The following is a 14295-nucleotide window of genomic DNA, read 5'->3' as shown; positions in this document are numbered from 1 at the left end:
TAGATACATATTAATTTCGGCAATTTTGGGTATCATTTACCGACCGAGGTTAGCTGCACGTAGTCACAGCAGACGATTGCATAGACTAGCTAAAGATTAGAGAAGTATTTAAAAAACAACAGAACGTGTCGAGTAAAGCTAGCGGGAAGAACGTTATTGTAAGGTTCCATCGTGCACGACGTGTTACTTTATTAGAAAGATACTTTGTAACCATAACAGCGAAGGTCATAATCCGGATTAATACATTCAGTAGAACAAACATCCATCTACAAATATCAATCGAACTATTCTGCTAGGATTTCTAGAAATTTTACCAGTGAAGGTGACAACAGCGATGGTGTGACTTTGTATATTGTGCACATTGATTGTTTCGTTTATTTAATTTTGACGCCGTTATAGACAGACAATGACTATTTTAATGAAGATTAAAGAAAATAAAATTGTGTATTTTCGAGTTGCTGGTGAGTAAAATTATCGTGGTTCATACAAAAGATATAAGGAATGACTTTCTGGACAGAGTTTGTATTGAAATGTGATACGTACAAGTGAAATGGATATAGAAACTTATAAAGAAACGATAACAATATCATATACTGATCTATATTGCAAGTGTCCAGTGTAAAATGCGTACAGTGCTAAATTAAGTTCGAAAACTAATAAATGTACTTTTTTGGTGAGCAGTCGATGGTTGAAGGTGTCCTTCTTTAATTTTGTTAAAATTAGCCATATGGCATTGATATAAACAATTACATACATATATATGTTCAGCTCTGGTAATGTAAAGCAGATAGAAATATGAATTATAATTTGAAAATATTCGTTATGTAGTAAAACTAACCTTGTTATCCTACAATAACATAAAATATTATATACATCATAATATTACTCATAGTAATTACAGTTTTCACAATGCACATATCGATTTGTTCGTTTTGTACGTTTCAAACTTTTGTGACGAAAAATTTCACGAAATATAATGTTCTTTCTTTGTTGCTATTTAAAATGATTACTTTTTAAATTGTAATAACCAAGGTTATTTTATATTCACATTTTGCGTATAATTTCGACTCGTTACGGGAAATAAAAAAATTTCACGCGATCCTAATGGCAGTCTTTTTACTTGAAACGGAAATCGTGCGAGACGTGAATTGTCCCATTATTAATTTAATTCCAATGGTAATCATCATCTTTTGTATGTATCGCATTAAAACAAACAGTAAGACTTTTATAACCATCAGATATTAAAGAAGAACATTACGGTATCGTAAACGTATAATGTCTCATATATGTATTTACCCAGTAATCCAGAAAAATACAATCAGGAGTATATTTTTCTTAATCTTGCCACAATATAGCAAATATTAAGTAACATCATACATAACGCAACTATTAATTTCTTCTAACAGATTAGGAGTATCTGATAACAGAAATACAAGAAATCTTAAGGAGATAAAGAAATACTTGTTTTCTAAATTGCTTTCTCGATTCTTCGTTATTTTATTGCATTCTTAAAGGTTTAATCTAATGAGAATGATTGAATTTAAAAAAAAAATTATTTAAATAAACAATAATGTTTTAGCGCCGAAATTGAAAGGAAGACCGAGAAGGAAGCGTAAAAAGCGTAGCGCATCGCCAGGAGAATCGAGCAACGAGAGCGAGGCATCCGTGGCGTCTACCTCGAAGAGTGCCCCAGCGAGTTCGAACGTGGTGGTACCGAGCGTTGGAAGGCCACCTTCGTCGGTAGTACGACGAAGCGAGCGAAAGACCACCGCCGAGGAAAAGAAATTCCTAACGGATGTGCAGAATTTCATGAACTCGCGGGGTACGCCTGTCGGAAAGATGCCACTGCTGGGCTACAGACAGAGTCAGTATCTGTGTGACGTCTTTTTTTTTTTTTAATTGGCGGAAAACATTTTTAGACTCCTTTAATTAAGATCTCATATCTTTGCCTGCATACATATAAAAACATATTAATATATTGTAATTTAAATTGAAACAGTGATTGGTACTGTTCGAAGCTGATCTACAGCAGTGTTTCCTTTTGACAAACTCATACGTTCCTTATAATAAATGTTCTAAAGATACAACGAAGATATCGGACTAACAATGTTCTTTTGTTTACAGTCGATCTCTTCCTATTTTATACGAAAGTGCAATTGCTCGGTGGCTACGATTCCGTCAGTGCTGGTCGACTCTGGAAGAACATTTACGACGACATAGGTGGTAATACAGGATCCACCAGCGCTGCGACTATCACTCGACGGCATTACGAAAGGTAAAGTATTCGAATGATTTTATATACTAGTGATCAAGTTAGTGACGGTCTATGGAATGGGTCGTACGAACAGGTTGCTGTTACCCTATGAGAGGTATCAAAGAGGAGAGGAAGCGAAAGTTAGACTAACACCCGGAAGGCGAAGTAAGAGTAGCAGCGTGTCCGAGGAGTCCGAAGATAATAAGCAAGAGACGAACGATTCATATCCATCGGAAACGCCTCCCCCTGTAGAAACGAATGTTACTGCTACAACTCCTCCCCTTCAATCAATTGTATCGTCGGCAGCAGTAAGTATCGTCGAGATACTTCATCATCTATACTTTATACGATGCTCGTTCATTGAATAATACGAGCGATATGATAATTAAATTTATTTTTACAGCCGTTCCTTTCGAGTGAAAAACCGAAGACGGAGACGGGCAAAACATCGTCTCTGCGTAGCGTACGAGTGAAACAAGAACGCTTGAAATCGTTAAATACTATGATTGCCAATAGCACGCCATCGCCCAGCCAGCAAACAAGCCAATTACCAAGTCCACCACCTTCTTCTAATACGTCAATTTCAACGCCGAGTAGTACACCTTCTACGACACCCACGAATGGTACTGGAAGTCAAAGTGTATTAGAGAGGCAGCTCAACAGTCCTCTGATATCGCAACAAGTTCCACCGTCGTGTTCACCGCCGGGTCTTCCGGTAACTACAGTGGTAACGAATGCTTCTACGGTGGTAACATTAACACCACCGCCGGAGAAAGATATGAAAGAAATCAAACTAGATCCTAAACAAACCACCCTGTTGGCGCAGGGTAAGGAGAACATACCGTTGTTCGGCGAGAAGTCAATTTTCGCGGAGAAGACGATAGTGCCTCCTAGATCACCAGAAGTGATTGACCTGGAAACGGAGAGTGACACGAGTAGGGATAAGATAATCATTCCCAGTTTTAAGAAACGTAAATTGGAAATACTTCGCGAGGGTGGTCTTGAAGTTACTGCCGTTGACTTGGATACGCGACCCAGCGTGATTCAAAGCAATCCTCCTGCGCCAGCAACAATGAAATCCGAAGAAAAGCCGCCAATATCGTATCCTCTTCCAGTCACACCTAATTCCATTCCTAAGTTGATTTCCGTCACCGTAACGCCGGACATAGGACATATGTTATCGTCTCCTCAAGAGCATCATCATCATCATCAAGCACGGTTACAAACGCCGACCAAGCAACATCCCGCTCATCATAATAACAATAATAATATTATGATGAATAATAATAATATGGTGAACAGCCGCGTAATAAATCTTGGTACTTCTAATAACGCCGCGTTGCTACAATTGTACGCGAATGCTAATGTCCCGCCACCAGCGTCGTCAGGGTTGCATCAGGCAAATCATCGTTTCGTACCGCCAATTGTTCCTAACGGTAGGATATTTCCGCCCAAGGTGACACAGTCAAAGTCGATATTCGCACACAACGAAAAAATGGTTTACGGAGATCCGAAAGAGATTCCTATCCCTCCAAAGTATCGTCCCACGCTGCATCGTTTGCAGCCGCATCAGATACACAATAATAACGACCCTGTGTACAGCGGGGTCCTCGACTTAACACAAAAATCGAACAAGCCGGTGTTTCCGAGGCCGAGCTTAGAAATAGTGAAAGTACCTGTAGTGCCGAGGCCTAATCCATTAAACTTGGAGATGAGGAACTCGTCGATTAAAGAGAAACCAACAGATTGTTCGAAACGAAGTACCTTCCCTGGTTACCAGAACGTACTGGACAGTCGAACGATGGCTTCGAATAACTTAGAAATTACGATCGTAAACCCTAAGCAAAAAAATAATCACTTAAGTACACCGACGCATGTTCGAGTATCGAGTCCATCTAGAAATAGCGCGATACCTGTGCAAAGAAGGCAACACCTGAATGGCAAGTACACGACGAGGAGTGAACCAGTTTCACCGTACACACCTAGGAAGCCGAGTCATCCTGTTATACCGAATGTACCTAATCTAAATCACCTGAATAGTGGAAATTATCCTAGAATGGCAACGATTCAGCAACAGAATACGATCGATAGGAGAAAAAACGTAGAAATGAGCGGTGGTAAGGAGCAGCATCAGCATCAGCATCAGCAGCATTCACTTCAACATCAGCATCATCACCAGCACCAACATATGCATCAGCAACATCAACAGCGTCGAATCAGCGAGGGCGATAAATCGTTAATCGCTCAACAACAACAGCAACAACAACAACACCAGCCACAGGAACCGAGGCAAACCGAAGCTGGAAGACGACACAGTGTTCCGAGTATACCTTCTGGTTATGTACCTACGGTACCGCAAAACAATCCAGCTTTCTTTCCACAACTGCCAAACACGCCCGGCAAGTTCCTACCGATTTTAGATCCCATGTACTATTCCGCATTCTATAATGGTTTATTTCCCCCGCCGATTCCGCCCACGGCTGCCACGTCGTTTTTACCGCCGGAATTTAGTGCGTACTACAAAGAATTACTTGCTTCCTCGCAACCAAGACTGGGGATGGCGGGGCAGCATCAGCCAGCTGCTCCAACGTCTAAGTAGACAATGGGATCTCATCTAGGGTTTCCGATGTGTAACGAATATCGGTTTCATTTCTAGAGACAAAGATCCGTCGGATTCCTCGCTTCGAATTCTATTTTCACTGAAATTACTCGATGAGGAATTTCCTCGTAATTGTCAATAAATAATAAAGACATTCAGCGAATAAACTTAAATCGCGATAGAAGAATGTGTATTTACGTTATCGTTTAAGCATTTACCGACGATCATTTAAAAATACACTGTCGTTTTGAATAACGTTCTAAATATTCAATTGTAACGATATAGGAAGAATAATACAGTGTCGGTCGAACGTAAAAAATAAAAAAAGAGGAGATCAAACGAAGTTTAAACCATAAACGAAAAATAGGTGCATACAGTGAAATAAGTGTGTACATGCATATATCATGCAATAAATTAGGTAATAATTTTTTATATGTAACAATAATAACGAGATAACTTCATTGTAAATGGAAATCGATGAAACGATGTTTCGGTCTTATTTTAATTTTTATATATATTCGAGAGGATATTCGATATTAAGAAAAACGTACTAAAACACTGTGATAACGATTAAAGGGAAAGAAGAAAAAAGCAAAAAAAAAAAAAAGGATTAAGAAGAAAGAAAAATACTGAACTCAATATTAGAAATGAATGAATGCTGTTGACTGTTTTTCATTCGATAAAACAATTCTTTCAACATTCATTCTTCACGAAGTTTAAATGTACATCCGTAACGGTCAAATGCTAGGAATAATCAATTAAGAAATTCAATGACTATTTTACGTTCTTTTTTTTATATCTTCCCGCGAAAATGCAAATTTTTTCAGGAGATTAATTCAATTCTCCATTATGAGTCCAAATTTCTTAATTTCGAACGTGCGATGTGATAACTAAATAAATATATAAATAAATAAAGAAATATATATAAATACATATACATGTATATCACATATATATATACATATATATATACATATATGTGTATATGCGAGATCTTTAACCGACGGATCGCCAGAATGTATAATTGTTTATTGTATAACGACAAATCTTACGTAGTAACGATCGCGAGAACCCTATTCTACTGTGTAAGTTTAGACAATTTTCATTGTATTGACACGTACACACTATCACCATACACACTAATCTGTAGTCAGTTCTAAGAAATAAGTGCACGCAAGCGATGTTATAGCAACGAGATATGTATATATTGTATATAATCACGTATTCGTTAAGCTAGATAAATTCCCTGCATTATATCTTTCAATATTACGTAAGTGCGTTAAGATTTAGTAAATGTACAGGCTGTCTTATTTGTGTGGCCAACGATAGTCGTATCGCTGCATATATATAAATATATTCTTATTAGGGTGCAACGCAATATTTTGCAGAATACTTCTAGAAAATCTCTTGTACATTGAACTATAACGAAACGAAAGCGTAGATAAAAGAAGGAAATGTTTTCATTTTTTATTGACAGAGAGATTGCTCGTGAAAAATAACAAATCAGAGAGAAAAAGGAAAAAGAAGCATGCGAATCTTTTATTTTAAATTCCAATTAAGGAGCACCATCGCATAATTGACTGATTAAAATACGCGTGATCGCTGCCGAAAGCGATCGAACATCGCGGGCCACCAAAGTTCTGAAGAAAAGAAAAAAAGTACCGATGGTATATCCATGTTAAATGTAGACATATTAATAGAATTTGTTCGTTTTAGGATACTCTGATAAAGGAAAAAAAAAACAAAAATAAAATATCAGATAATGTTAAAAAAAACATTCGTACCCCTAAAACGTACAAGAGTGTAAAAGGTCCTCGCCTGACCATTCTAGCAAAATCAGATTTCTATATCGATGTCTTTCAATTATAAGTTGTTCATGTTTGGAAGTTCTTTTACGAAACAAGAGTGAAATGGTGAGCGTTGTTGGAACTTACGATCGCGGTTTTTTGAAAGGTCTTCAAGCTACGCCCGACGCGCCGAAAAGTAGAAATCATTTTTCTTTTCTTTTCTTTTTTTACTTCAATTGATTCTATTATCATCGTAGCATAAAAGGAGCACGAATTATTTTTTTTATATAACAAATAATCTTTTTATTAGATTTGCCTTGAAACGCTTCTCTTGTTCTAATGGTGCTATGTTGCAAGGTATTTGTAAGAAAAAGTTCTTGTTTTTTTTTTCTTTTTTGAGCTTTTACGAAGGAAAACCGTCGGGAATCGACAAAGATCGTTGACGTATTCCGAAAGAAATACGATCTAAGACAGACCTTCTTCACGTCCAAGTCTGATAAACCGTATTTCGAAGGTAAAAAGACTTCTGATTTCAGAGTGTATGTATATATCAAAAGCAGATCCGTTATTGTTGCGATTACGATATAATTCCGCGAAATTCATTTAACAATGGCTAAACGAATTGGAAGAAGTGGTATGAAGAAGAGGAAAAAGTTTTCTTTTTCTCGGAACAGAGAGTAAAAAAAAAAGAAAGAAAAGTAAAAGGAAGGGCTTGTACGAGAATACGTGCCATAAAACTGCTTAGATAATGACTTTCAAAATCGAACGATAACGACGGTCGTTTGTATGTGCTTTTAACGAGCCCTTTATCAACTAGAAAGACTATAAGAATGTAGAAGAAAGTTTAAATGAAAGGAAAGAAGTGCAAAATTCCATAGGGGAGATTTTATGTAATTTCTTTTTGTTTTGTTACCGTGGATGTTTTAATCTCGAATTATAGTGCGTGAGCGATAAAGAGAGAAGAAACTTGAAAGAATGTACGTATGTATGTGAGAGGGAGAAACAAGAAAAAAAAAAGCAAATGAGAGAGACATCAAAGACGTACGATGAGATAAGAATGTATGAATGCGAATACAGAGCAGAAATTAGAGAACGATTAATATTCAAAAAAAAAAAAAAAATGAAAAAAAGAAAGTCTATGTTCGTTTTTTGTTTTTCTTTTGCGAGTTTTTCTTCATTTTGTATACTTAGCAGTGACTTTTTAGCGTAACCCTCGTTTCCCAATTTAATAATAATTATTATTACGATACAAATATTTTTTATTATATGGGCATTTCAGTTCCTAACTTGGAAATAAAATATCTACTACGAATGAATTCGTTATTGACAGAATTCAAGCAAGTGAACGTGTTTCTCCCTTTAGAAATTATAATATTTGACATTTTTTATTTAAAACGTCTAAATTTTTATTTGAAGTTTAAAATAAAACGATTTGAAACTCGAAACCTATTGAAACGTGCTTGCTTTTGATTTGATGCATAAAATGCATATTTCCATTGTTCTATTTAATAATAAAAACCGACGATCTCATGCTCATAATGATGATAACTGAAGCATTGACTAGTAAGTATTAATAACACTTTTATGACCTCTAAATAATTATTCTAAATAAAGATCTCTTACACAAAATATAAAAATACTCGGAAAAATCTATGTAAAAAATAGAAGTGATAAGAATACTTTCGATTTATATATTTACCTCGAACATATCCTCTGCGCGGTGCTGTGAACTCAGCGAAACGACTAAAATGAGACAAAAAAGATAATGGCGCGGAATGCATATGTGCCGCGAAATTTAAAATGTCTTTACGGTGGCTATAAACTGATAACCTGTTTAACCAGTTCGGTAATGGTAGACGCAGAAAGTTCTGCCTCACAAAATCATTTCTACTCTGTTTTCCCTACTGATTATTTTTACTCGACATAACCTTACTATCTCATATTTTACTATTTCAATATTATATACACAAATTCCACAGAAAAGAGTATAATTATAATACCATCCTTCTAATTATGCATGTACGTTTTCAAAAATCATCAGATCGTTTCATTAATAGATTCAAATTTACATAAGAGATTAGAACGAAGATTTACAATATCACATTCAGTAGAAGATTCAGTCGTAATAAATTTTTTCTTCGTAAAGCATGAATTTATTGGTTAACTTCCGCATTTAATTCGAATGTTAATTATCGGTGGTCGGCATAAAGGTTAGTTTCATATGGTCTTATTACACACAAAGTACACAGCATTGAAGCATCTTCTACCAAGTACAAAATTACTATTTTAATCTACCGTTAATTCAATCTGTGCAATCGCGTATTATGAACGCGTATTATAGATGCGTAGAATTCTTTATTTTCTCTGCAATAATAATGTACGATTTCATAACTACATACAAACCTTTAAATTGTGGGATACAAGAAAGCATTTCATGTTACATTTATTTTGTCCACAGATAACCACAGTACATTACCAATATCTTTAATTTTACTCATTTTCGTGTTTGTATTGAGCATAAAGTATTCCGACATTTCGTTTATTTGAACCTGCTGCAGGACAAGTAGTTCATATAACTGAAGTCCATATAATACGAGCTTACTGGTTCTCTTTATTACTTACGATTTCTCGTTCATAGTAGTAATTCAAGTTCAGAAAAAATCAATCCAATTAGAAGAAGTTTATTTAATTATCCACTAACTAAAATTTCGTTTAAATATATGGACAAACGGACTAATTACACTCTACCCAACGTTATAAATTGTAGAGGGCGTAATAAAACCTCTGAATGGTCGGTATTACAGAACATGTGACGCGATGTTCCGTAAGGTGCCAAGTCCACTTTTATTGTTCTCGATGATTGAGTTAAATATGTTCCACATATAAATATGAGTAGCACAGATCGTAAGAAATAGTCCAGTCTCTTTTGAGATCGATATTTCAGAACGCGAAATACGAAAATCCATATAATATCAGGTTTATTCCATATTTAGTCAGTTGTTTCGCGATCGAAACCCACATCAGCGTTGCTGCCAATGTACCTAGACGAACACGCAGATATGTATAGATTGTACACGTAGCGAATAGAACAAGGTGGTAGGGTGGAATTGTGTTTACCTCTCCATCCCCCGATGACAATCGGCAAACACACTTCGATGTAGGATTGTTGCGCACTGCTGCACGCCAAACTGCCTTTGTGTACGTAGTATACTTGCACAAATCTGCAGATCAGAGACGAAATTCTCGAAAATTTGCATTCACGCTTCACGAAAATTCACTACTTCACTCTACTTCGACTTACTAGTTTCATAACGAATTTTGTACTGCGATTATCGCAATTTCTTCGATACTCCCGCCAAACGATTCGATTGTAGAGGGCGTCGTTGCACACTATCGAACCTTCATAAATTAAGTAGGGGCGATCTAATTGTTTCCTTATTAGGGAACAAATACGGAAATTTCATTGATTATTAAACACAACAAAATATCTATATACGTAGCTAGTATTCTGATTTGATATATTATTTAAAAGATTCTGGACTTTGGAAAAATAGAAAAAATTCTTTCAATAAATTAAAAGAGTAGGATAAACGATACTAATTTTAAGTGCGTCGATTTAATTTATTAGAAGAAATGAAACTGTTTTTCGCTGTTAACCACTCTTCAGGTAAATATCAAATCTTCATTCAAAACATCTGCAATAGTACTGCGTAGAAATATCACGTTTCCATTTTAAAAACCAATTTTTATTCCACTTCTATTCTCGCAAAGCAGCACCAATTTTTACAAAAATACGTATGTAGGACGTTACTGAGATTTAACGATCAATAAAATGGGATAATTAAATCATGAGAAAAAGCCCTTTAGAGAAAATAGAAGACAAAACGAATTAAATCACGGACAATATTGTAGCGTATTCTCGGTCGGTAATAACGCGTAGAACGATTCGATTCGTGCACCAGTATCGATCGAGGGACCAGGCGCAAAAGGTTACGCGGGCGTAGATGGAGGTGCGGGGTTTCTTGGACGCGCTTGAACATCGTTGCGGTGACGAGCATGTCATATCTTCGCGTTTCATGCGAAGCAGAGAATGCACGTAACCAGCGCAAAGCTGTCTTCCGCCCAGTTCTCGTGAACACTTCACCCACCAGACAATAGTTTACCGTATCGACCTATTCTCCCTCTCTCTTTCGTACGTGGCTTCTCCCTCCGTGCTTCGTTCTCATCTACCTCCTCATGCCACCCCGCTCCAGCCAACCACGAACTTGCTCTTCTGGCCTTCCCTTCGTGCCTTTCCGCAGATCCAACTTGTTTCTGTGTGCCATGAACTCCGAAGCTTCCGAGTCCACTTAGGAACAGCTGCGAACAATCCACGAACAGTCGCGATACTTTCCAAACTTTTCGCCGATATTTTCGAAAGTTTCTCTTTGTGTTCGGGTCTCTTGATGTTCTGAGTTATAGTCTTTATACTATCCTATTTGCAATCTTGTTTCTTTGCACAATTATATCTTATCTTTAACAAATAAAGGAACAATCCTAAAATTCAGTAATTAGAGCCATATTACCAAAACTATCCTATTTACAATCTTGTTTTCTTCCTCGATTTTGAGCTAATGTCACATGTGACCAACAAAGAGAAAAATATGATAAGCAATTTTTACATTCAATAATCTGTTCATCTAGTTTTAAAAGATTTATATATATCTTGGAATGTAACAAGTTGTTCTCTTTCCAACTATCATAGCTAACAAATAACATGAAAATTAAAAGATCAACAAAAATTGAAATTTTCCCCTATGCGCCCTTTCATATAGATCTAACTTTGTTCTCGTTGAGTATATCATAGGCTAAATCTTGTATATCACGAAGCACAACGAAACTAATGAGAAATCACGGCCTTACAATTTATTATCAAAAGAGCAAAATTTTATCAAGACATTTAAACTCATTAAACCAGAAGAAATTCTTCATCCATATAATAAACTTGCGAGTTTAATGGAAATTAAATTCAGTTTGCTTGAGTCCGAACGCCGCTCGTAGACTTCGCACCGTCACGGTTTCCGAAGGTCGAGATTTGTTCCAAAGTTTGTATGAATGAAACTTATCCTAATATCTCCGTGAACGGTGTGCGGCTTTCTTCGGACAGTTCTAGTCGGGGAACAGCGTCGACCAAAAGTACAGAAAGTCCACGGGAGAGAGAGCACGTGCAAGCAAGGGTCGGTTGTTTCCGAGCTCGTTCGAATCGTTTCAACCCAGGGTCAGTGGAACGTGCTTGTGTACGAACTGTCCGCAACTGTCATTCACCTCGTGGCTTGCCACGCGTTCGCGGCGGATATTTCCGTATGGTTTGCGGGAAAAAGTTATCACGGGGTCGGGGAAAAATCGAAGTGCCACAACGGATGAGTTTTCGCGGCCTGAGACTTCTCTCTCATTGGTTACACACAAAGAGAATGAGAATATTGAAAAAAAAATGTTTCCCAATCACCACCGGTTACAACCTGGAGAATTGTATCTGTACGGTCTGATTCGTACACCTAAATGTCATTTCGTTTGTATTTCTTATTAATAGAATAACACAGGAACAAAACATGATGAGCACATTTTTCTTCATTTTCTGAGGAACATATGTTTAGTACTAAAGCCAAATAAAAAGACAATTTCGATAGTATAAGATTGATTGGATAAGCTATTGGATTTTAGAACGGCTTCCCTGTGAAAGGTAGGAAATTTCACTTATCTTGTTCTTCTCCTGTAATCTTTAATTAAAGATGCAGAAAAAGTACAAATGACTAAAAAGCCTGGAAGACCGCTAAAAGAAATTTATTCTTATACTGCGTAGGAGAACTTCGTCGGCGTATCATTTGCAATTTTCATTTAAAACTTTCATGCATTCTGTCTCGCACATTTGATGAACATACACACACACACACACACACGCAGTAACGAACTTAGAAACTTAAGTCCGCTTTTACGCTATTTCATCGCATAACGATGCAGCTCAACGTTTACGTCCAAAAGCATACATTTAATGCAAACAGGAAAAAGAAGAGAAAAATACGAGCACTTTTACGAATACATCTGGCTCTATCCACGGTCATTCAAGGCCTCATTACAGTCGTGTATCGTTGTGTATATCGCTCATTGAGCTTCGCGTGAAAAGCTGGCCTCGTTAACGAAGTACGGTCGCAAAGCTGTTTTCCGGAGCCCGCGTGTTCTTCGTTCGACGACACATCAACTGTCACTGAAGACGACTTTTCAACATCTCCGGGATATAAAAGGCGGCCATACTGACCCCGAATCGCGGGTTATCGAATCGTGCCTTCACCGACAGATAGACATCGAGATGCGTACTGACATACAGTGTGCGAGCGTTGTTCGCGTGACAGCGAGCCAAGCGTACTCTTATGCCCGTGGTTCTCTCGTCTGACAGCCGTGACCTTCGAACGTTTATCGGTAGAAAACTTTCTTCGGGATTTCGCCTCCGCTCACGGCTAAAAAGTCGAACGCTCTAGTTCTTCGCTACATAGTGATTTCTCGCCTTTGAAGATTCGAATAAATCGATGAATCAAGAAACAAGTGAAAATAACGGGTGATGATGGAACACGGAAAGGATGGAACTGAGCAGTATATTTTTAACAGGTAGGCTTCACGTTAAATAAATAGTTAGATCTAAATTTTTTGAAATAATACGATACTCGATGAATGTTAAAGATTTTGAACAGAAACTTCTGTTAGTGATTTTAAGCTATTGTCTCGGTTTGCTTGTTGATTTTATTACAGCAAATGTCCGAGGGTAACATGAGAGAAAGGATATAATACGAACTATCAAAGAGTAGATTGTAATATTTGCCGTGTAATATTCTGTTAAGTATAGCAAGCTGAAACTTCTGCTTTCCCCAAAGTTATGTAACTGTTCGATCTATTTCACGTCCCAGGTGAATTGGTGTCAGTCGCTGATAATAGTAATAAATAGCTGAAGCAACGATTCAGCCTCGTAAAATTTTAGAAAGTGCTCCGGTCCAGATAACTTCCGGCTTCGTGAACTAATCTTCTCCGTTTTCTGGTAGTTCAACTTGGTGGTGAGGTAGGTCGGCATAGTTTCCCGTTGATGCCGCCTTTCTATTCGAACGACTCGCCAGGGAACAAGGAAGCATAACACGGTTGGGTGTCGCGACGCCAGACGCGGTTGCATTTACGAAAAGGATGGAAAAATGAACGCTCGTTGCTTAGAGACGTAAATGCAGTTAAGTTCTGCCTGGATGCGTCCAGCAGTTCTCAATATTCTTGATGCGAAACACCAACCTATTCTCTTCTTCTAAAAATTCTTCTTACAATTAGAAAAGAAAAACTTATATGAATTAAACTCGTGGTTCTTTATTAGAACAATATTTGAAACGTTGAAAATTATTACAATAATACAAAGTAAAAGGTAAAATTGTTTACTCTGAAGAACATAAAAAGAAATATATCTTCTTTTTATAGAAACCTTCTCTGAATATATCTCGTAACTTCTATATACATTTTCAGAATGATTTCGGATTTTACCAATATAAATATGATAGTCGTGTCTCATTACAATGCTAATGAAATTTCGAAATGTCCTATATAACAGATACAATAAAAAGAAAATAAAAATTTTCGAATACTTTCACGAG

The 14295-nt window shown here is 36.9% G+C and overlaps 1 protein-coding gene and 1 long non-coding RNA gene across 5 annotated transcripts in view; one reads left to right on the top strand and one right to left on the bottom strand.

Annotated features, from left to right (window-relative positions):
* LOC117235317 (mastermind-like domain-containing protein 1) overlaps nucleotides 1-7761 on the top strand; it is a 172285-nt gene extending 164524 nt beyond the window's left edge. For 2 of the 3 annotated variants that reach the window (XM_033497211.1, XM_033497212.1), the window contains 4 exons: nucleotides 1580-1864; nucleotides 2125-2275; nucleotides 2349-2562; nucleotides 2658-4853. In XM_033497211.1, coding sequence (XP_033353102.1) covers nucleotides 1580-1864; nucleotides 2125-2275; nucleotides 2349-2562; nucleotides 2658-4853 — 2846 coding nt within the window. Of the gene's footprint in view, nucleotides 1-1579; nucleotides 1865-2124; nucleotides 2276-2348; nucleotides 2563-2657 lie in introns of all 3 variants that reach the window. The other variant, XM_033497209.1, reaches the window with a different exon arrangement.
* An 803-nt stretch (nucleotides 7762-8564) lies between these two features.
* LOC117235319 lies at nucleotides 8565-11223 on the bottom strand. Of its 2 annotated transcripts, XR_004493655.1 has the most exons (4): nucleotides 9942-11223; nucleotides 9758-9861; nucleotides 9263-9681; nucleotides 8565-9192 (listed from the first exon to the last, which is right to left on the bottom strand). It is a non-coding gene; the product is annotated as an uncharacterized LOC117235319 (long non-coding RNA). The 2 variants fall into 2 exon arrangements; XR_004493654.1 differs by having other exon boundaries at nucleotides 8565-9681; nucleotides 9942-11218.
* Between the last annotated feature and the right edge of the window lie 3072 nt (nucleotides 11224-14295).

This window comes from Bombus vosnesenskii, unplaced genomic scaffold (assembly GCF_011952255.1).
Source record: "Bombus vosnesenskii isolate JDL3184/JDL3185 unplaced genomic scaffold, Bvos_JDL3184-5_v1.1 scf7180000013315, whole genome shotgun sequence".
Lineage (NCBI taxonomy): Eukaryota > Metazoa > Arthropoda > Insecta > Hymenoptera > Apidae > Bombus > Bombus vosnesenskii.
Note: the sequence above shows the minus strand (reverse complement) of the source record. Positions and strands in the feature narration are given on the sequence as shown.